The following is a 24,088-nucleotide window of genomic DNA, read 5'->3' as shown; positions in this document are numbered from 1 at the left end:
AGCTCAAATAAGCAAAGAGAAACAACAGTCCATCATTACTGTAAGACATGAAAGTCAGTCAATACGGAACATTTCAAGAACTTTTAAAGTTTCTTCAACTGCAGCCGCAAAAACCATCAAGTGCTATGATGAAACTGGCTCTCATGAGGACCGCCACAGGAATGGAAGACACAAAGTTATCTCTGCTGCAAAGTATAAGTTCATTAGAGCCTCAGAAATTGCAGCCCAAATAAATGCTTCACAGTTCAAGTAACAGACACATCTCAACATCAACTGTTCAGAGAAGACTGTGTGAATCAGGTCAAATTGCTACAAAGAAACCACTACTAAAGGACACCAATAAGAGGAAGAGACTTGTTTGGGCCAAGAAACACGATCAATGGACAATCGACCTGTGGAAATGTGTCCTTTGGTCTGGAGTCCAAATTGGAGATTTTTGATTCCAATCACTGTGTCTGTGAGACGTGGTGTGGGTGAACGGATGATCTCCGCATGTGTATTTCCCACCGTAAAGCATGGAGGAGGAGGTGTGATGGTGTGGGGGTGCTTTGCTGCTGACAATGTCTGTGATTTATTTAGAATTCAAGGCACACTTAATCAGCATGTCTACCACAGCATTCTGCAGAGATACGCCATTCCATCTGGTTTGCACTTAGTGGGACTGTCATTTGTTTTTCAACAGGACAATGACCCAACACACCTCCAGGCTGTGTAAGGGCTATTATATCCAAAAAGGAGAGTGATGGAGTGCTGCATCAGATGACCTGGCTTCCACAATCCCCCAACCTCAACCAAATTGAGATGGTTTGGGATTGAGATGGTCGGACCGCAGAGTGAAGGAAAAGCAGCCAAGTGCTCAGCATATGTGGGAACTCCTTCAAGACTGTAGGAAAAGCATTCAAGGTGAAGCTGGTTGCGAGAATGCCAAGCGTGTGCAAAGCTGTCATCAAGGCAAAGGGTGGCTGTTTGAAGAATCTCAAATATAAAATATATTTTGATTTGTTAAAAAAATATTTTTGGTTACTACATGATTCCAAATGTGTTAATTCGTAGTTTTGATGTCTTCACTATTATTCCACAATGTAGAAAATAGTAAAAATAAAGAAAAACCCTTGAATGAGTGGGTGTTCTGTAGCGTATGTAGATATATATTTTTATATATAAAGAATAGATATTTCCCTTGATGGAGTGATGATGAATGTAAAAATGGCTCAACTGCAAGTGTTGGTTCAGGAGTTGTTGTTTTTTTTTTGGGGGGGGGGGGGGGGGGGGTCGAGGTTCTGTTCTGCTCACCCTTCCAAGAGCCAGAGCCAGTGAAGGGAGGGAGGCATGCAGGCATAAAGCATAGGGTGACGTCAGGGGCTGGTTGGTCTGCTTTATGTACGAAGGGCAGCACTTCCAAAAGTTGGCCTGGGAGTATTGCGTAAAAATATTTAAATTGTCCGGGCCTGCTTATTGTACCCTGCTCAGGGGCTAATAGAGGCATGTAGCTGTAGTGTACAGTCAGTACTGAACAGTAAAACTGCTCCAGGGATAAGCACCCTGTACAGACTGACTGGTCTTTGTTGTCAGGCAGGGCAGGCACGACTGTAGAGTTCAAACTAAGGTTCCTGTCTCTGTTCTCTACTTATTCCTGGATTTCTTTATTTTTTTCTCTTTCTGTTCTCTTCACAGGTCTGTTCTGTTCTCTCTCTGACGTAGCTGTACTGTAACTCAACCAGAGTCATTTGTGATGATTCGGTCACTTTCATTTGCCTCACCTAAAGGTCAAAGATATAGACTTCTTGACTTCATAGTGATCTTTTGATTAAATTCCTGATACCAATACATTTGTTAGGGAGGACTGCCCACCTCTGTTAAGCAAAGACAACCAGACAAGGCCTCTACAACTTCACTGTGGAAATGTGAGAGCTAGGAGCTCTTCATAAGGCAGATAGAACATACAGCAAGTGAAACAAATGTTTATTTTACAAAGTTTTGATTTCCAGCACTTGATTTATAGTTTTAAACAAAAGGAAAAACCCATCAAGCCTTGCCTACACACTTACATCTAAACATCAAAGGTTGTGATTGATGGAGGATTAATGATTGGTTCAGTACCCGCCCCATCAGTGGCTCTGAGCTTGGCGCTCCTACCTGCACACAAAGAACATGATGGATAATATGTCATGCTTTGTTTAAAAATGACTGGGATGAATAAAGTTGGGACTGCAACACTATTTCCATAAACTAGTATTATAGACCTAGCGAACAGAACAAAGAAACATTCTTTAGCAGACAGGCAAACTATGCAGCTCTTTGCTCCCGCTCTTAAATCTTTCATATCTCAAACATACATGTATTTCATCCACACTAAACATTACTAACACATTTGTGTATTTTCACTTAAAGGGCTACACGTGTGATAGTTTTCAATGAAAACTGCTTACAGCGTTACTTCCTTTAACTACATTACAGTAAAGAAAGAAGTTAGTATGCCAATGTCTATACCTAATATTGTACCAGCCTGTATTTTCCTTGTCTGGAAGGCATCATCATTGATAGCTGAGGCTGCTTCTCAAGTGGCACCTTATTCTTTACATAGTGCACTACTTTTGGCCATAAAAATAATACACTATATAGGGAATAGGGTGTAATTTGGGATACAACCTCAGCGAATATGAGGGAAGATGTCGTCTTAAGGGAGGTGGGGAATCAATCCTCTAATGTATCTGATCTGGTCTCAGATTATCCTTTAAGACTCCATCCCCTGGGGGAGGGATAATAGACTATGAAAATAGTCATTAAAAAGCATTTCAAAGAAATTAAAGCTTAATCACATCTTCATAGTGGATCTCAATGACTGTCATTTACAACATATCAGTGTCCAAAAAGAGGAAAAGCACAGTTTTACTATAATCTTGAATTGTTATAGTCATGCTGGGAAATCATACTTACATTTGTAAATCAACTCTCTTCCTGGAAAGGCCTGGTAGAACTGTGACTGACCTAGTGCCTTGGTGAACTGCTTCATAGGTGTGAGGTAAACCTGTCACATTCAATAAACTCACATAAGCAATGGTGCTATTCCATTCTGTGGTGCTTCTTATGACCCTGTAGCTTGGGAGATGGTGTCTAACTCACATACATTGTGTCCCACAGTTGTGTCAAGTTGTCTGGATGCCCTTTGGGTGGTGGACCATTCTTGGTACACACGAGAAACTGTTGAGCGTGAAAAACCCAGTAGCTTTGCAGTTTTTGACACACTCAAACCAGTGCGCCTGGCACCTACTACCATACCCAGTTCAAAGGCACTGAAATATTTTGTCTTGCCCATTCACCCTCTGTATGGCACACACACAATCTATGTCTCAATTGTCTCAAGGCTTAAAAATCCTTCTTTAACCTGTCTCTGCTTTTTCATTACTATTTTAGATTATTATATGATAGATTTTATGAGGCTTCTACTGATATCTGTTAAACATAGCCACGTTGGGTTAAGACTGTCTCATCAACCATGTCAGCTTAAACAAAATAGTAGCCTAAATGTATATCAAATAAATAATGGAATACCAGAAAATACATGCTTGTAGCCGATAGAAACAGAATGATGTCAGAAGTTAAGCAACGGTTGTCTTCTTAATATAGCCTACCAAGTCCACTGGTCTTTTGGTTGGAATTCTCAACAAGGAGTACCACCTGCTGGTAACAAATAGTAACTGCATTTGAAAAAAGCATTAAATGTACAGATAATAACCACTACTGAATTGTATATCAGATTTTATTCTATGAGACATAAAAGGTTGTCAGAGATTTTCCAAATGTGACACTGATTGCAAAGCAGGGAAATTAGAGGCAGCATTAGTCAACATTGTGAAAATGTATACAACAGGGTGAGAAGCTGCAATAAAAAACAAATTACAAATCGGTCCTCATAATCTTTCATTAAAACAGTCTGGAGCCATGACCTGCTGGTGGAAATCCAATAGCCTCGTCCATACTGTATGTGCTGTAGCCAAATATGTTATTGTTTGATCAACTATGGAACAAGGCTATAGGCCCTGGTCAAAAGTATTGAACTATATAGAGAATAGGGTGACATTTGAGACTCAGCCTAGGAGCTCCATGTTCTGTGTTCATCTGTTGAGGACCTTCCTGAGATGTTCCAGCTGTGCCTGGTTGATGCTGCTCCCTCCACAGACAATCATAACTAGGGGTCCTGCTAGGGGAACAGGCAGCCGGCCCTCACCCTGCAGTCTCTGGATGACACCACAGTACACAGCCGCTAACGCAGCCCCACAGGCCAGCTCCACCAGCACACGCTCCTCGTCTGGACGGACACACACACACACACACACACACACACACAGTTTTAGTCGTAGTTGTAACAGTAGCTGCGTTTCTTTTAGGATATAACTTCACATCAAATAAAGCAGAGTAATGTATGGAGATGTATTGAACATTTAAAACAATTCTAGAATGCGCCATCTGACAACAGCGGTGTCTGGTATAACCTCACCCAGGAAGGTCTCCACTGCTTGCAAGGCCTGCTGGTCAGTGACCAGCTCTGATATGATTTTCATGTTGCCCTCCTTAATGTACTCAAAGGCCTGGCTGCACACCGTCTTCGAACCCAGACACTTGGCCTCACTGGCAATGCAACCATCATGCCAGATCATTACAATGGAATAGAGCAGAAAAGATTTGAATATAACATAAAGCTAAATGAATATCTCAGTGTTATCTCTGTTCTCTTCTCACCTAGTGATGTCAGGGAGGGTGACTATCTTGCCAGCCTTTACTGCTGCGTTAAAACAGTCTGCTCCCTCAGTCTCCATGCAGATGATGGGCACACTGGCCCAGCCCACTTCCTTCATGCCCTCCACCACCCCACAGAGCAGCCCTCCTCCCCCCACAGATAAAACTACAGCCCCAGGCTTGGATGAAAGAGAGGCCTTGATCTCTCTCACAATACTGGCATGGCCTTGCCTGGGGGAGAATCAAATCAAATCATATTTAAAGTGTAATTTCCAAACAAATGTGTCACCATACACTTTACACAAAATAGAAAGGGGGAAAAAAATGAGACAAACAAGAAGAAAAGGGGTGGGGAAACTGTCCATTCAAAAGAAAAGGCAACAGCAACTCCTAATAGGAGAAGAATGGTGTTAATTTCACAGAATCTGAACCATTATTTGTGATCGGTCATTCTAGTCGGTCATTCTAGAAGTCATGCCCCTTACAGGCTCATTTAAGGTTGGTGTGACTGGAGTATCTTCTCACCAGAGCAGAGGATGGTCAAAGGGTGGGACATAGGTCAGGCCATCAGTCTGGGTCAGACGCAGGGCTTCATCATTGGCATCATCCCACACCTGAACAGGAAAAATGAGACAGACAAATGGCAACAAACACCTGGGGGAACAGAGTAGCCTACAAAGTCCACAAGTAAAGCAGTCTTTGGTTATAAGGCTGGAAAAAACTAGAGAGGAGAGGTGGTCACTAATTGGCGGGATTACCTTGCCGACTACTCTGACCGTGGCTCCCTGGTCCTTTAGCTTCTCCCTAATCAGCTCAGGAGAGGATGAAGGCACAATGATAGTTGCTGGAATGTTTAGTTTGCGTGCCACATAGGCTGTGGCCATCCCAGCGTTGCCACCTGAACACAACATAAAGATATTGTCATATTGGGGAATGTTTGGATCACTTGGAAATATTATTATATAAATTGTCTACTACCTGAAGAGCAAACAACTCCTTTGGACTCTGGTCCTGCAATCTAGAAATGTAAAAAAGTATAATGCTATTGATCAGATGTGTATTTTTTTTTTATTTAAAAACTGGGAAAGTGTTATTTATATATTGAAACGTTGCTCTGTTCTTATCATCATGAACTCAAGGAAGCATTAATAAATCAAAATGTATCTGGTCAACACTAGGAGGTGTTATCGCACAAGTGTTTGAGCAGTACTAAATAAACCTGAAACAAACTCTTTATAATAATGGCGGATATTTTCCATGATGAGCAGAATTTCAAAGGTTTGTGCGTGTGAGGTTGTTTGTTTCCAGTATGTAGGCTGATAACTTGCGTAAAACAATAGGCTAATCTTTGAAACGTTACTAAATCTCTATTTTACGTATGGTTGTCATTAGATGTTATGTAAATTGGATTTACGATAATTTTACTTCAACCCTTTGAACATGCCTACCTTTTGACACAGGTGTCCGATACCACGGATTTTGAATGAACCGGATGGTTGGGAACTTTCCATTTTTAAATACACTTCGGTCCCCGTCCGTTTTGACATGTCTATGCTCTCCAAAAACGGGCTATTTATGTGAAAGGCTTTTGGGCTTGCCATGAGGGCTCAGGATAACAACGTTGGAAGTATTCGATGTCCCCTTGAATGTGCAAATCCAGGTTTTCTTTTCTCGCCAATGTGCCCAATCCACAGAGAGACGCAATGTACCGCTGTCAACTAAAATTGCAATTCCGTTACAGATGACAAGACAATAATAGGCAAGAAGTAGGCTACTGTAGAACAATATTCCGTTTGTAGTCGTAGGCGGTGCAACTTTGTGACAAGATAGCTTGCTGCGACAATCAGTACATGATTTATCCCTGACCTTTGCATAAACTGCCATATCTATCCGTTAATGTTTAGCTTTCAAAGGATGGTGGGATAGATCATACATTAATCGACACGCCCCCTGTTATTAACTCTTGTTTGGTAGACTGTATGAAAACTGCAGCCAATGTAAGCAAGCATTGTGCATAGCATAATGAGACGTTATTACTATAACAACATACAACATTCTATGTGACATTTTTTTTTTACTCCCATTCAAGGGAAACAATTATTTATTGTGTACATTTACATTTTTTGCAGCATATTGATTGGTGTTTGTTTTGTATGTCACATAACCCATCCATACAGTAGACTGTAATACACAACCAGTATATCAAGCCAGCGTCGGTCAACAGGTAGGCTATACTCAGTGATGAAATGGTGTATCAATTTGCATGATGGCTATTAAATAGACAACAACCAACCTGAAACAAAAATAGGGAAAATAGCACAATGTAGAAACTTCTGCCTAAATTGAACTCAATATGAATACAAACGCCAAAGAGAGATCCTAACTATAGACCTCCTGTTTGGGTGATAAAGCATTTATATACTGTAGGCCTATGCGTGTTTGATGAGCTTAGTTTCAATTCACACTCATCGTTAGCTTCATAGTTATTATATCTGTATAAGAAAATACTGCACCTCTCACTTTCCTATCCCAGCACTACCTCTTCCCCTCCTTCCTTCAGAACAAACACATTTTGGTTCGCAAAAATAAAACCAATATTGTATGACTGTTTTAAACATTCCACATCTCTTTCAGTAGCTTTAACCAGCCTTCAGAGTCGTTCAATAACACCTGCTGTCACATTTCATCCAGTCCATTTCTCTTCTCGTAAAAACATTACCTTATCTCTCGCTTTCTTTCCTCCACTGAAACCCTGGAGATTTGCCTTGCAGGGGAACTGTCCATCTTCATCTAACAGCACTTAGTTCAAACCCACATTCACTAACCCATGACTGCCTCTGTCCTGTCCTCTGCTCCCTTCTCTGAGATTATCACATTCAAGTCCTTACTCGACTGACACACAGGAGAAAAACACTGAGTGAGAGAGGGAAATGGGAAGCCCAGTCCCAGAGTATTCTCTGAATGAGGGGTGGTGGCAAAAAAATAAGTACAAATGTTGCTTCATTGCTTCATGAACCAATGAGAAAAAGTCAGCTTAGTCAGAGAGAAAAGCGAAACCTTAAATGCAGACAGGGATCTATGGATGGTGTGTGCTGGCTCTTCTTCCTACTTGGTAAGTGACCACCAATATCGAGCCTGTCTGTCCGTCCGTCCGTCCGTCTGTCTGTCTGTCTCTGTCTGTCTGTCCAGATATAGGCCACTCTGTCCATGCCCTGGCCCTTGTCCTTTGTTCTGGGGTGGCACAGACTGACACAGAGAGAGGGCACTGTCCAGGCGCTGCCACTGTCTGCAAGTCTAGTCAGCTCCAGCTCTGAGCCCAGTCCCAGCACAACAACGTGCACTATCTTCTCAGCAACGTGCGTCATCTTCTCTATGCCAGAGAACGTTGTCTAGGCTTGATCCTTGGATACAACTGTAAGAAGAAGAAGAAAACGTTATTGTTCATATTAAGGAATATTCAGCTTATAGGATTTATTACCAAATATTTTGAGATGCCACTTCTGTCATTGGGTTAAAGCTCCTAATAAATTTCAACTAACATTTAATTAACATGTAATTTCAAACAAGATTGGGGATATCTTATACATAGTATATAAGCATAAATACACCACATTAATCACATAATTAAAGGATCTCTATGATATTAACATCCTGGTGATTCATATTAACATCCTGGTTATTCATATTAACATCCTGGGGATTCATATTAACATCTTGGGGATTCATATTAACATCCTGGTGATTTAGACCATAGTTGTATCCATCATGGTGGCTGGCCTTACCCCTAGCAGGTTGCGTGGCACGTATCCCTCCTTGTCATGTAGTCTGGCCCACCACCATTCTGTCTCAGCGTCGTCCCTGCGGCTCAGAGTGGTAATGGCGTCTCCCTCGTGGAAAGACAGCTCGTCTGAGCTCTGGGCCTCGTAGTCCCACAGCCCGTACACTGACCCTTTATTCATCACACCCAGCTTCTCCTGCACCCCTGGGGGGCGGATAGAGGGGAAGAGGGTCACTTCACAGTTCACATAGAAAAACTATTGAACCTTCCTGACACAAAACCATGGCCCTGTCTAGAAAACCCTGGCCAAACAATAACGTTGGAACTTCACCTAGCCTTCAGATAGGTTAGGTGGAGCTTTCACCATATTGCTTATACCTATCCAATTTGACATATCCTAGCACAAGTTCCTAGTGTGTAGGGTGTAGGGGCTATGGGTTGTTTTTGTTCAGGAGCCATATGTCTCTCTATAGAACACCACTCACCGTAGAGGAACTGGGAACACTGTGTGTATCCATCCTCCATCTCCTCACACTTATCAGCCGCTGTCTCCACGTCACTTATGGTGGTGGCAAAGATGGCCGCCCCTGACTCCACCAGCATCTTACAGAGATGTACACTGTTACAGGAGGCGGCACAGTGTAGTGGGGTCCTGGATATATGACGGACACAAAAGGAGAGACGTTCATGGAGACATTGTGTAGTCTTGACCATTTTAAATACAGGTGAGCAAAGCTAAGGTGAAAGAAATAGAAAATATCAAGTGAAAGAGGAAGGTAAAGAGAAATGGTCACAGCAGGGTTTAAAAAGTGTATGTCCTCACCATCCATCGCTGTCAGCAGCGTTGACGTTGACCCCAAAGTCGAGCAGGAACTTGACGATGTGGTGATGTCCAGCACATACGGCGTTGTGCAGGGGGGTGATGCCCTCGTCATTGGCTGTGCTGGGATTCTCAACCTGCATGGTGAAAGGGTCAATCAATCACATTTATTTCAATTAAATTCAATTAAATAATTAAATAATCATGATAAAGACTTTTTTTTTACATCAACAGTTGTCACAAAAGCTGTTAAAATGTTTAAAGGTAGATGATTTAGATGTCAGTTTGAAATCCCTCACATGCTGACAGTCTATGGTATGTAAAATGAGAAGACTCAACACAGTTCATTTATCTTCTGGGATAATAGTTTGAATTGAAGAGCGTATGATTACCTCATAGATGATCCTTTGCACCAGGTCAAATTCTCCCTCCAGAGAGGCGTCCAGTAGCAGGGCCAGGGGGTTGAACTTGACCCGCAGCCCGTGGCCTGTCCGCTCTGACTCAGGCTTCTTCAGGTTAGTCCTCTTGATCTGCTGAGACAGAGAATGACTAAGGCAGAGAATGTTTCCTGTGAAGAAAGTGAAGTCTGCAACTCTGATGGCAACTCTAACATAAGTCAAGGAGTTTTTGCTTACCGTGTGACCTGACCAGGAGAAACTCTGGACCCTATGAATTATGACTTACAAAAAGGAAGCATATTGTTACACTGTGGAGCTGTAGCTCCGCGGGCTTACCTTAGGCAGTGCCGGGGGTGTGACAGTCCGAGGAGAGGTGTCTTTCTGCTGGGGGGACGAGGCCTCAGGGATGGGCCTTGGAGTGGAGGTGGTGCTGGTGGTGGTAGGACCAGGCTGGTTGTTGTTGTTGTTGTCTTCCTTGCTGGGCTGGGGGGTGGGCAAGCAGGGAATGGCCTCACTGGGTGGGGGGGTCCTCTGCTGCTGATTTTCATTGGAGTCAGAGGAAGGGGACAGGCGATGGTCTGAATTGGGACCCTCTGCTGCAGTGACCACAAGGGAGGCGGTCTCCATCAGGTTCCCATTAGCAGTGTTGATGTTGTCCATGTCAGGACATCCCAGGACACCACCCATGAAGACAGGCTGGTAGAACGGAGTGTTGTTGCTGCCCTCCATGCCTCCGGCCAGGGTGTTGAAGCGCTGGTACAGGAGCTTCTGGATGTTGGGTCCGGTGGGGCCCTCTGGCTCTGTGATGGAGCTGCGTTTCTTCAGCGGGCGCGGCGCGTTGGTCAACCGCCGGCGCAGGACCTCCAGGTCGGCATCGCTCTGGTAACGCAGCGGGGAGTGGGCCACGGGGGTCAGCTTGGTGGGGCTCAGGGGCCGCGGGATGTTCTCCACACTGGGAGGGGGTAGGAGTCTACCCTCTGTGGTGTCCCCTTCCCTGTCCACCATGTCCTCTCCACCCCCCAGGCCTCCTCCTGGGGACAGTGCCCCGTGTTGGAAGGGCACAGGGGAGGGAGAGGTGCTGGAGGGAAGCACTGGTTTCCCATACACTACAAACAAAAGGAGATAAAGACATTATTATAGGACCATACCGGTTGAGGCCCAACAGGAAAGTCAAGCGTTATCTGGATTGAAATGGGACTATTATATTGGTCCTACTGTGCCAGACAAGCTCAATCAAGTGCAGATGCATTATTTGAAGGAAATCATATACTATTAGAACCCAGGTCTGACTGACTCTTTACAAAATATAATGTTAATCTATTGAGGGGTTTACCTGCTTTGACAGCAGATCTGCCTCCTAGTGTGTAGCTCTTGGCTGTAGGCTGCTGCAGGTACATGTGGTAGATGGAGGAGGAGTTCATGGTGGCTGGGCCCTTCCTGGGGGACTGAGGCCTGGAGGAGGACCTGTCTGGGACGTAGGGCCTCACAGCCACAGCCAGCGGGGGGTCAGGCCTCTCTCCCTGGCCCGGCTGGGGTGTGGGGCTGGGGGGGACAGAGATACGCTGCTGGATCTGCTGGGAGGAGGAACCAGGAGGTGCAGGGGTTGGGGCTGAGCGCTGCCAGGCTAAGGTGGCAGGGGCAGACCTGGGCAGGGAGCTGGTAGAGCAGACTATAGACGGGTGACCAGTAGGTGCAGGGTAAGTGCCATAGATGGGTGGTGGTTTGGACACGGATCCTCCTGGTAGCTTACTGGAGTCAAGGCTCTGTGGAAGGAAATAGAGTGAACCAGTGAGATAGACGTCCATGTAGGACAGTAGTCCAAGGAATGTGTGAAAGAGCAAAAAGTGAATGTTTGCGTCTCAATAGTCTAAAGTGGATTCTCTACTTGTGTCCTCTCCTTCGTCCTTATTGATCTGAAAAAACAGGGTCTGTGAAAGCAAAATGGTGGAGAATGCCTACTAGGAATTTGCTTTTCTTGGTTAGTTACAGAATAACAGTGCAGGTGAAGGAGAGGAGATGATGACAGGAAGCTACTTTAGACTATTGAGAGGTACTCAATGACCGTAGTAGTGGGAGGTGAAGTAGGGATCTCACCTGGTCTGGGCTGGTTTTCCTCCAATCTGAAGGTTGGCGTGAGGAGACACTTTTACTCAGGGTGGGCCACACTGCATCATTGGCTACAGGAGGGGTAGAGAAGAGAGGGATTGAGTGAGAAAGGCAAGAGGTAAAAGAGGGGGTGAAAGACCGCAGGACCCGGTAGTCTGTGTATCAGTATAAAGGTTGGGGAAGATGGGCTGTGGTATTCTAGTTGTCTTGAGAAGTGATCGATAGAATGTTGACGTAGTCTAAATGAGCAACTGAAAGTACAGTTACACACACACAACACTGTATTTGAAGAACTAGTACCTGAGGCTAATACGTTTCCATTTCTAGATCACGTTGCTCTCTTTGCCTTGTGTCTCATACTAATCTCGGTTAACCCAGAACTAAAGTCTTGCGTAGTTGGTCAGATGCTCGATTAAGTTCTGGGTCCATATGTGTTAAGAGAAGAGGATAGGAACCGGAACGAAGAGCTCCACCCTCTCTCTTTGCAAGTTAGAGTCCAAATGTTGCCTCCCCTTCCAAAATTTGAAAAATGCTAACACCTGCGAAATCACAATTTGCCCACAGCACCGGGAACTTATGCTGCTCGTTATCCCGCGCATCCCATTGTATCATGACAGATCTCCAGTACCGTTTATGTAGTCTGTCCACTAGAGATTAGTCTCATACAGACTGGCACAGTACAGGAACAGGGTGACCTCCATACCTATATTGCAGGACAGACTGACCTGAGGGACACAGTGTCAGTTCTAATAACAAGGAGTATGTGCTGTGTGTATTTTAGTCCCCGTTTCTGATCCGGTTTAGATCAGGTTAAAGGGATTAGAGAATGTCTATCACTCCAAGAGGATCTCTCTCTCACTCCCTCTCCCTCTCTTCTCTCGCTCAGCTCTCCTGGAGACATAGTCTGTCTGGAGGTAAACTATTCCCTGCATCCTGTCTGTCTGCCTGCCAGGCTTCCTATTAAACCTGTTGCAGTGTCTGTGCCAGCAAAGCCACTGCTACTCTCCCTTTCAAACATTACAACTGCCCGGTCCTATTAAAAGGTGAGCACTAGAGGCGCTACATCATCTAAGGCTGAGCCTGAAATGGCAAGCTATTCCCTATATAGAGCACTAGTTTTGACCAGGGCCCACATAGAGCTCTGGTCAAACAAAGTGGACAATATAGGGAATAGGGTGCCATTTCTGACGCAGCACAAGTCCATCAGAGAGGACACATCATTCCTCTCTCTACATGAGTCCCGTTTGAATTGTACATTCATAGAGGTGGACAACTATGCATCAGTAACCCCTTCTCGAACGTCATAGATCTATTTTTGTCCATACAAATAAACCACGTAGCTTATCCATTTCCCATTATTCAATCGAGGTCATTTAGACTGACCGTGGTATTTTTGGCTACATATATTCACACGATAACATTCAATTCCAATATAAATAAATTGATTTTCTAGGCCGAGAAATGAATGGGACCTCATAGTAGGCCTACAGAAGATGAACACAATAGTTACATAATGATTCAACCTGTAGCTACATATTTTATGTAAGGAGGGAAGGCAAGGCTGTGGCATTAGTTTTAGGTAGATGTTATAACTATATACATGCATGTACACTACCGGTCAAAAGTTTTAGAACACCTACTCTTCAAGGGTTTTTCTTTATTTTTTACTATTTTCTACATTGTAGAATAATAGTGAAGACATCAAAACGATGAAATAACACATATGGAATCAGGTAGTAACCCAAAAAGTGTTAAACAAATCTAAATATATTTTATATTTGAGATTCTTCAAATAGCCACCCTTTGCCTTGATGACAGCTTTGCACACACTTGGCATTCTCTCAACCAGCTTCATGAGGTAGTCACCTGGAATGCATTTCAATTAACAGGCGTTCCTTGTTAAAAGTACATTTGTGGAATTTTTTTCCTTCTTAATGCGTTTGAGCCAGTCAGTTGTGTTGTGACAAGGTAGGGGTGGTATACAGAAGATAGCCCTATTTGGTAAACGTCCAGGCCATATTATGGCAAGAACAGCTCAAATAAGCAAAGAGTAACAACAGTCCATCATTACTTTAAGACATGAAGGTCAGTCAATACGGAACATTTCAAGAACTTTTAAAGTTTCTTCAACTGCAGTCGCAAAAACCATCCAGCGCTATGATGAAACTGGCTCTCATGAGGTCCGCCGCAGGAAAGGAAGACCCAGAGTTACCTCTGCTGCAGAGGATAAGTTCATTAGAGATACCAGCCTCAGAAATTGCAGCCCAAATAAATGCTTCACAGAGTTCAAGTAACCGGCAACTGTTCAGAGGAGACTGTGTGAATCAGGCCTTCGTGGTCGAATTGCTGCAAAGAAACTACTACTAAAGGACACCAATAATAAGAAGAGACTTGCTTGGGCCAATGGAAACTTGTCCTTTGGTCTGGAGTCCAAATTGGAGATTTTTTGGAGTCTCACAAAGACCGTCGTGTCTTTGTGAGACACGGTGTGGGATGACCTCCGCATGAGTTTACAACCGTAAAGTATGGAGGAGGAGGTGTTATGGTGTGGGGGTGCTTTGCTGGTGACACTGTCCGTGATTTATTTAGAACTCAAGGCTCACTTAACCAGCATGGCTACCACAGCATTCTGAACACGCCATTCCATCTGGTTTGGGCTTAGTGAGATCATTTATTTTTCAACAGGACAATGACCCAACACACCTCCAGGCTGTGTAAGGGCTATTTTACCAAGAAGGAGAGTGATGGAGTGCTGCATCAGATGACCTGGCCTCCGCAATCCCCCAACCTCAGCCAAATTGATATTGTTTGGGATGAGTCGGACTGCAGAGGGAAGGAAAAGCAACCAACAAGTGCTCAGCATATGTGGGAACTCCTTCGGGACTGTTGGAAAAGCATTCCAGTTGAAGCGGGTTGAGAAAATGCCAAGAGTGTGCAAAGCTGTCATCAAGGCAAAGGGTGGCTATTTGAATATAAAATATATTTGTTTAACACTTTTTTTGTTTACTACATGATTCCACATGTATTATTTCATAGTTTTGATGTCTTCACTATTATTCTACAATCTAGAAAATAGTCAAAATAAAGAAAAACCCTTGAATGAGTAGGTGTTCTAAAACTTTTGACCGGTAGTGTACATAACTATCAGAATTCATGTTTAAGCACTGTTGTTGATATTGAGTTATGCTACTGAAGCCCCTCTCCTTCTGCTGCCCTGGTCCCTGGCTGCCGACTCACTGTTGGCACCGTGGGCCCCTGAGGGGGACCGGTGCCCCTCTCTCAGCTCCACGGGGTCCACTATGATGTCTAAATCTGAGACCTTCCATTGGCCGGAGGGCTTCCTCACACCGCACCCCTCCTCCTCTGCTGAGCCGAGACCGCCACACACACCGTGGTCACAACAACAACAATAACGACGACAACAACAGCAGGAAAAGACGATACGAGTAAGGGAAGGAGAAGAAGAGGTCCACAGACAGACATGGGAGAATAGAGGAAAGGAAGTTAGAGAAAGCTGAGCCAGATAACACAAAAATACGACGAGTTTAGATTTGAAATATCTGCTCAGAGGTGTTACGTGCTGCTACCACTCTGAACTAAAATCCTCTACCACCTCCTCCTTACCAATCTCATGACTGTCGAGATAAGATCAACCAAGGTGTCCCAAATAGACAGATATAGTCTGACAAACAGTAGTTTGAGAGTGATAAAGTAGGTAAAGCTGCAGAGTGTGGAGCAGGGACTGACCTGATTTAGAGCGGCCATGGTTGATGGGGCCAGTCCCAGGGACAGACTGTGGTTTTAAGGGGTCTGGGGGCAGAGCGTAGCCTCCCTCCTGTCTGCCTGGGACGGGGACCTGGATATAGGGACACACAGCGGCCACGCGCCCTGAGCTGCTGGGGGTGGGCTGGGGGGAGGGAGGCCCATTTATCCTGTTAAGCTGTGGAGTGGAGCGAGAGAGACGGGAAATACAATGTCAGCTATACTTAAAATCACAATGATCTGCTGTAGATTACAGAGAATTTCAAAGAGACAGAGAGTGAAGCCAATTACCTAAATACTGAATGTATAAACAGTGAAATTATTAGCATTTTTTTGGCTTACATTTGCAAATTTAAAAACTTGTTTTAAGGCATCAAAATGTGAAAACTGTGAGTACTTTCACTAGGCACTGTGCAGTGCAGTATGTAGGCGTGATATGCTACTGCATATGCGCTGATGGTCTGAGTGTAAGAGTGAGTGGGAACAGAAAGTTATTGAGTATTGAGATAGATTGAGTATCTCTGAGAACACAAAGGTATTGAGTATTGAGATAGATTGAGTATCTCTGGGAGCACAAAGGTATTGAGATAGATTGAGTATCTCTGGTGAGCTTGTGAGAGTTCCTTCCTGGTCTTACAGGGTTGTTCTCTTTTTGACGTGCCTCAGCTTTTTTCTTGTGCAGGCGCTCGCGGAGGTCCCAGATGCGCTTGTCCATCATGGTCACCTCTGTGTTGCGCTTATTCAGCAGCTCCTTGTTCTGCTGCAGCCTGCCGCTCTGCTCCGCGTTCAGCTTGTTACGCACCTGACAGAGACACAGAGGGAACAGGGAACACACCAGGGGTCAGATGGATGGGAAATAGGGTCATTCCTGTGTGTGTGTGTGTGTGTGTGTGTGTGCGCGTTGGTGGCATGGCAGAGTCACGCCAGTGGGCATCCTGTCCTGTCTCTGTTTAACCAGGCCCTGGCAGGATGAGGGATGAAGAGACAAAAGCTGCAAATGTCCTTCAGAATGAAAATGTCAATCGGACTCTAATCTCCTCTCCTTCATCTGATCTACAGCTGGATGATGTAACTTCCCCTTGAAAATATGAATCTGAAGTGTCATTACTTTATATAGTGTAATTTCTTGTTGTATTACGTAAAAACACGTCACATTAAACTGATCTCTCAGCATGACTCTGTGTCATCATAATCTAGTGGTATTGTGATGAGATGTTCACTTCTGTACAGTACTTGCAGTACTACTGAAAATATCATTTTAAATGGCTGAAGCAAGCACACATTTTCTTCAGGAAATGTACCTGTAGCTCCTGGTAAAGTTTGCGTAGCTCCAGGGCGGCCGTGCCAGTGAGAGGTCCTCCTAGGGGCTGCAGGCCGTTGAGACGTCCCCTCCTCAGGTCCTCCAGCTGCTGGGTGAGCTGGTCCACCTTCACCACAGCTGACTGCAGCTCTGCCTGCTTCTCCTGGAACAGCCCACTCACATGCTGGATCTCAGCCGCTGCATGGGTAGAGGACAGGGGACGCAATACACGAATATCAGTAACTATGTATTATGTGTGTGTATATATGTGTGTGTTAGGGAGAAATCAAAACATATGCTTCAAGTCTGATGCTGTGTGAGAGAAGAGTGAGTATAGTGTATCATTATCAGTGTGTGGCAGGCAGGGTGCAGCCTTGGACGTTATACAAAACAAGACCCTGCTACAGTATGACCATGGAGACGTTAAAACATTCAGAGAACTCCTGTCAACACCCAGACACACCCAGTTCCAGACCACAACATAAGGAGGGTCAGATTCCAGGCTCACTGACAGAACTAAGGAAAGAGATGACATCATGGACAGCTGAACGGAGCCCAGATTCTACTTTCACCACGTTAACAGGGCAGTGTGTGTGTGTGCGCGCAAGCGTGTGTGTATTGGAGCATTGCTTACACAGGTTGCCATTGATGAGCTTGCTGTAGTCCACCTGGCCCCTCATGGCGCGGATCTTCTTTAGTTTGGCCTCCTGACTCTCCACTCGCTCCTTCAACCTCTGCAGCTTCTCAGCCTCTGACGCTGTCTGGCCCTGTGTGTGGTCCTGCTGCTTCAGGTACCTCAAACGCTGCTCCTGAGGGGAGGGGAGGGGAGGGGAGGGGAGGGTTGAAGGAGGGACAGAGGGGAACAATGAGTTACAGATGTGGGGAGGTAAAATGTAGTGCAAGCATTCCTCCACTTCATTCAGACACAGATAAAATTACACACACTGACGCAGACACACATATTCGAACACAAGCACATAACAATGACCTGCTTTTAGAAATAACTTTCACACACACACTACACAGCCACACACACCTCCGTTCTCACTGAAGAGAGCTGAAAGGAACAAAGGACGAAAAGGAAGGAGATGGTAAAGGAAAAAGAGAGTGAAAAGAGAAAGAAAGTAATAAAAAGTATTGAGAAAAGAGGGAGCAAGAGACACACAGCAAATGTAATCGAATTCAGCTAACTTAGTGGACCTAAACACACAGATTTGCAGAGAAGAGAGAATACACAAACCATTTTTCTCTTATCAAAACATTTAAAGAGCTTTTCTGCCAACACACATTTTCTCCAATACAAAAAATACCAGCCTTGCAAATGACATACATAGATAATCTAAATAACGAAAACAAAATCCATACATACCAGTAGTGGAGTGAGTGAATGAGTGAAAAACAAATCAGTATGTGAATGAGAGCGAATGAGGTAGTGAGTACAAGGGATTGCAAGGCTATGTGGTGCTGACTAAAGAATGTTCAGGTCTGCTCTAGAATGAGCAAACACAATGCAGGTTCTGACACAGAAAGAGAGAGCGAGAGAGAGAGAGAACTGGGCAGGGAGTGTTGACTAAACACAATACACTGTTCAATAGAAGGACAAAATGAGAGCAGTAACCCACTCTATGCAAACACCCAAAATCACAGCTAATCACACACATTAATACACAGTGTTAATACAGTGAACAAATAAAACATTCCCATACTGACACGTGTATGTACGTAGCTTATAAAGTCACAGAAGCTTCATTAAACCTCTAGTAGTCAACTGCATCACCAGTATTACCCTAATCATCAACACATAAAAAGGCATCATGGCTTCTTATAGGATAGACAACGTTGAAACATCCAGTGTTTCCTCAGCCCCATAATAAAACATAAACAGACATATTTACCTTCAGACTGAGAAACACCAGTTAAAACCTAATCCACAATCGGATCTAAACAGGAAATGTGATTATCAGTAAAATACTAAAGAATACATGACAAGTTGTCCCCTGATGTCTCAGGTAAATGCTTTCCTGGTGCTAAATTTGAGTTTCCAGTATGTTGCGTGTGGTAAAATAGGGTAAACCCTTAACTGTTAAACCCTCTAGGTTCCTCTCCATCCTCTCCTCTCCTTGAGACAGCCCAACAGCTGGCTGCTCACCGCTGATCTCATTTCCTGCCGGACATCTATTCCCTTCCTGTTGTTGTCCCTGCTCGTTGTCCCTGGCGATGCATGCTGCCACCTCACACAATGACCACAATGACCACACAGTAACCATAACTCTGTACCTAGCTAGTGACTGCACACAATATCACACACAAGATGATCTAGGAACTGCTTGATGTGTTTAAATGACCACAGAGACCACAACAAGCTGACCACAGCATGTGACCAGATCAACAACAGACCATGTGTGAACTATATCCCAACCAATCAAAAATCAAGCATAAGCAGACGTACAATGGTCAGGAAAAACTCTTCCCCAACGCATCCCACCACAAATGCTGTTTGTGATGAGCAACCAACACTATTAAGACATGACAGGCAAGCAGGTAACACACACTCACTGCCTCTCTGACCTTTTAGCACTCATGTTTGCATGTTAATGTATCCTGCATGTAAACAGATGCATCTGTTTTGGATCTTCATCCAAACCCTTTGACAGTGTGCAGGTATCTATTTTCCCTGATAGCATGTTAGCATGTCCCACTGTCTGAGACCACAGTAAAACAGGCCTCCCTGTCCTGGCCTGTTCCTTAGAGCAGTGGTATTCAAAGTTGGGGTCGCCAACTTATTTATTTTATTTTTTAGGAACAAAAAATGTGGAGTACAGATTATTGTATGGGACAATATACAAACATGTTACCTGCTTGCCTGTCATGTCTTAATAGAGTTGGTTGCTCAGCACAAACAGCATTTGTGGTGGGATGCGTTGGGGAAGAGTTTTTCCTGACCATTGTACTTCTGCTTATGTTTGATTTTTGATTGGTTGGGATATAGCTCACACATGGTCTGTTGTTGATCTGGTCACGTGCTGTGGTCAGCTTGTTGTGGTCTCTGTGGTCATTTATCCCGGCTGGCTTCCGGGATAAGCGATTAGTGTGTCAAGAATCAGTGCGGCTAGACAGGGGCGTGTTCCGGAGGACTCATGGCTCTTGACCTTCACCTTTGCGCTTAGTGGGACAATAATTTGTTACGGGAGTTGCAGCGATGGGAGAAGACTGTAACTACCAATTGAAATTTACAAAATTGGGGAGAAAAAGGAGTAAAAGTTCAACAACAACAACAAATATATATATATATATATATATATATATATATATATATATATATATATATATATATATATATATATATATATATATATATATATATATATATATATATATATATATATATATATATATATATATATATATATATATATATATATATATATATATATATATACACATACAGGACCAGTCAAAAGTTTGGACAAACTCCATTCAAGGGTTTTTCTTTATTTTTACTATTGTCCACATTGTAGACTAAAAGTGAAGACATCAAAACTATGAAATAACACATATGGAATCATGTAGTAACCAAAAAAGTGTTGAACAAATCCAAATATATTATTTATTTTAGAATTATTCAAAATAGCCACATACTCTTGGCACATACTCTTGGCATTCTCTCAACCAGCTTCAAATGGAATGCTTTTCCAACAGTCTTGAAGGAGTTCCCACACATGCTGAGCACTTGTTGGCTGCTTTTCCTTCACTCTGCGGTCCAACTCATCCCAAGCCTTCGCAATTGGGTTAAGGTCGGGTGATTGTTGAGGCCAGGTCATCTGATGCAGCACTCCATCACTCTCCTTTTTGGACAAATAGCCCTTACACAGCCTGGAGGTGTGTTGAGTCATTGTCCCGTTGAAAAACAAATTATTGTCCCACTAAGCGCAAACCAGATATGATGGTGTATCACTGCAGAATCTGTGGTAACCATGCTGGTTAAGTGTGCCTTGAATTCTAAATATATCACAGACAGTGTCACCAGCAAAGCACCCCCACACCTCCATGATTCATGGTGGGAACAACACATGCGGAGATCATCCGTTCACCTACTCTGCGTCTCACAAAGACACGGCTGTTGGGACCAAAAATCTAAAATTTGGACTCCTCAGACCAAAGGACAGATTTCCACTGGTCTAATGTCCATTGCTAGTGTTTCTTGGCCCAAGCAAGTCTCTTCTTCTTATTGGTGTCCTTTAGTAGTAGTTTCTTTGCAGCAAATCGACCATGATGCCCTGATTCACGCGGTCTCCTCTTAACAATTGATGTTGAGATATGTCTGTTACTAGAACTCTGTGAAGTATTTATTTGTGCTGCAATCTGAGGCTGGTAACTCTAATGAACTTATCCTCTGCTTCAGAGGTAACTCTGGGTCTTGCTTTGCTGTGGCAGTCCTCATGAGAGCCAGTTTCATCATAGCGTTTGATAGTTTTCCGGATTGACTGGCCATCTTAAAATAATGATGGCCTGTCATTTCTCTTTGCTTATTTGAGCCGTTCTTGGCATAATATGGACTTGGTCTTTTACCAAATAGGGCTATCTTCTGTATACCACCCCTATCTTGTCACAACTGATTGTCTCAAACGCATATAGAAGGAATGAAAATCCACAAATTAACTTTCAACAAGGCACACAATTGAAATGCATTCCAGGTGACTACCTCACGAAGCTGGTTGAGAGCTGGTTGACATCAATGCAAAGGGTGGCTACTTTGAAGAATCTCAAATATAAAGTTACTACATATCTGATTAGATATGTGTTATTTCATAGTTTTGATGTCTTCACTATTATTCTACAATGTAGAAAAATAATTTTAAAAATTAAGAAAACTCTTGAATGAGTAGGTGTATCCAAACTTTTGACTGGTACTGTATATTATGTTTATTGTTTATATATAAATATATATATATATATATTATTGACTATGTGATCAGCAGTGTCTGTGTCCTAGTACCTTGGCAACCAGCATCTGCTGTTGGGCCTCGATCTGTTGCTGTTGACGTGTGGCCATCTCCTGCAGCTCCGACAGAGACAGCTCCACGCTAGGGTTTTCCACCTACACACACACGCGCAAACACACACACACGTACGCACACACATCAGACAAACCGGGAGAAAGAACAAGCTCAAAATGTGGGCCCTCTCAAACAACAAACAAAGCACATCCTCACACACACATATTGACATGAAAACACTGGCTGCATCAGATGATGAAACATTATGCTGTAGAATACAGAGAATGGTGTAGGCAGCAGTAGACCTAGATATAACAACGTCAAACATGGAGACAACAGGTCTCATCTCACCGTCTTATGTAAGAGTATTCTCCATAACGTCAAAAAACACATAACTCTCCTCTCTGATGTGAAGTTACATTAGCTTTGTGATATACAAAATGAATATCAAACAGAACATCATACACATTTGAATATCAAACATTATGCTCATGATATTAAAAGGTTTGATGCTGACCCGTGATGCTGTGTGCAACACACAGCTGTCAAAAACAATATATATATTTTGTTTAAATGCATTTCTCAGTGCACACACACTGCAGTCACATGGCGCTCACACACACACACCAGCAATCATCACTGGACCACTAGGAAATGCCTGGATTGCCTAAACAGGAAGCTTGTAGTCCTGTCATGTCCTGCAATTGTGTATAGTTTTGTGTATAGTCACTGATTAACAAACACAATGCTGTCTCTCTCTCACACACACTTTTTATAAAACACACACATTAAGTCCTGCTTTCACAGTCAACTCATAATCTCCCTCAGGTGCTTGATCTCGAGTCTATCCTTTTGAGGTGAAGAGTTTATGGTTTTGTATCTTGAGAAAAGGGCTAGTGAACAGGAAGACTACAAAGCACAGCTTAGTGAGGTCACTGGACCATTCCAATCCATTCCCATTACGGCTAAAGTTGAAACCATGATGTTCAAAGGGAAATACATTACAGCAACCTTGAACAGGCCTCTGGTGCTTTAGCTTGTGGTGCCAAGGCAGCATTTGTGAGCTAGTGAAAACAGGAAGGCTTGCTGTTCGCCTTTGGACAATAGACGCCACGAGGGAAATAGGGTCATTCCTCGGTCTGTGCGTGTGTGTGTGTGTGTGTGTGTGTGTGTGTGTGTGTGTGTGTGTGTGTGTGTGTGTGTGATGTGTGTATGTGTGTGTGTTGGAACAATGAGAGGTGCCTCTGAGTGGTCGATTCATTCATGCCTCAGTCAATGGACATGTCAAGTGTCGCCTGTCACATCAAGATTTCCTGGAATACATGACTTCCTCTCCCCTGAGGGGCTTAAATATGCAACATTTCAAGTCACCAGTAACAATTCAACAGTGGAACATTGGGTTATCCATTGTCAGAAGGATAGAATGAGTACTACACTGAACATTTTGGACCAGTGGAATCCATTGATTAGGCCTATGGGCAGAATTGTCCTCATTCTAGAGAGGCACCAAATTATGTCAAATGAGGTTTTAAAAGACAACTGAAGCAGGCTTGTTTGCATTTCAACAGAGCTGTAGAGAAGCTTCATACAACATAGCTAACTTTGATAACTACTGCTGTCTGTCTTAACTAGTCTGTCATTGTAAGTTCAAAAACAGCAGGAGAAAAGGGGTCTCTAATGCAAGTTAAGGGAAATGGACAAAAATCTCTAACAGTGCATTTCCTTCACATCAAACATTGACATAACTGCTGATATTAGGAAACAGCGTCCCTGTGCAGGATCAGAATTCTGACTCAGCCCTCATACCATACGCAGGACCATGCCAGAGTACTGTACCTGCAATATTTTATCCATAGGAAAAGACAAATAAAATGTTAAACAGGTGTAGACTGACAGTGAAATGCTTACTTACGGGCCCTTCCCAACAATACAGAGAGAAAGAAAATAGAGATATAATAGAAAAGTAAAACATGCAATAAAAGTAATAATAAATACACAATGAGCTAAAAACGGGGCACCAGTACTGAGTCGATGTGCAGGCGTAAGAAGTAATTGAGGTAGATATGTACTAGTGGAGGCTCCTCAGAGGACGAAGGGGAGGATCATCCTCCTTAGTGATTTTTTTTTTTAAGTGATTATTTTATTTTTAAGTTAGCATTTTTAGATAAAACTATACTAAATATATTCACA

General features: G+C 43.4%; 2 protein-coding genes across 51 annotated transcripts in view; both read right to left on the bottom strand.

Annotated features, from left to right (window-relative positions):
* Positions 1-3,746: 3,746 nt before the first annotated feature.
* Positions 3,747-7,894, bottom strand: sdsl (serine dehydratase-like). The gene is made up of 7 exons (XM_021574025.3): positions 6,186-7,894; positions 5,716-5,755; positions 5,496-5,635; positions 5,263-5,351; positions 4,741-4,968; positions 4,499-4,629; positions 3,747-4,309 (listed from the first exon to the last, which is right to left on the bottom strand). The coding sequence occupies exons 1-7, from the start codon at positions 6,336-6,338 to the stop codon at positions 4,116-4,118; spliced, it is 975 nt and encodes a 324-aa protein (XP_021429700.2). The 5' UTR covers positions 6,339-7,894; the 3' UTR covers positions 3,747-4,115.
* LOC110497716 (apoptosis-stimulating of p53 protein 1) overlaps positions 7,444-24,088 on the bottom strand; it is a 42,753-nt gene continuing 26,108 nt past the window's right edge. For 4 of the 50 annotated variants that reach the window (XM_090211063.1, XM_021574017.3, XM_090211053.1 and 1 more), the window contains 14 exons: positions 21,898-21,999; positions 17,536-17,710; positions 16,903-17,099; positions 16,263-16,403; positions 15,587-15,779; positions 15,077-15,202; positions 11,828-11,910; positions 11,067-11,496; positions 10,070-10,839; positions 9,728-9,868; positions 9,339-9,472; positions 9,001-9,167; positions 8,520-8,719; positions 7,444-8,149 (listed from right to left, as the gene is read on the bottom strand). In XM_090211063.1, coding sequence (XP_090067189.1) covers positions 8,108-8,149; positions 8,520-8,719; positions 9,001-9,167; positions 9,339-9,472; positions 9,728-9,868; positions 10,070-10,839; positions 11,067-11,496; positions 11,828-11,910; positions 15,077-15,202; positions 15,587-15,779; positions 16,263-16,403; positions 16,903-17,099; positions 17,536-17,710; positions 21,898-21,999 — 2,901 coding nt within the window. In that variant the 3' untranslated portion in view covers positions 7,444-8,107. Of the gene's footprint in view, positions 8,150-8,519; positions 8,720-9,000; positions 9,168-9,338; positions 9,473-9,727; positions 9,869-10,069; positions 10,840-11,066; positions 11,497-11,827; positions 11,911-15,076; positions 15,206-15,586; positions 15,780-16,238; positions 16,404-16,902; positions 17,100-17,535; positions 17,711-18,270; positions 18,483-18,796; positions 19,037-21,897; positions 22,000-24,088 lie in introns of those variants that run through there. The other 46 variants (XM_090211064.1, XM_021574023.3, XM_090211065.1 and 43 more) reach the window with 21 other exon arrangements.

The sequence above is a fragment of the Oncorhynchus mykiss genome, chromosome 19 (assembly GCF_057628025.1).
Source record: "Oncorhynchus mykiss isolate SJ-2025 chromosome 19, ASM5762802v1, whole genome shotgun sequence".
Taxonomy (NCBI): domain Eukaryota; kingdom Metazoa; phylum Chordata; class Actinopteri; order Salmoniformes; family Salmonidae; genus Oncorhynchus; species Oncorhynchus mykiss.
This window is presented reverse-complemented; position numbering and strand designations above follow the sequence as displayed.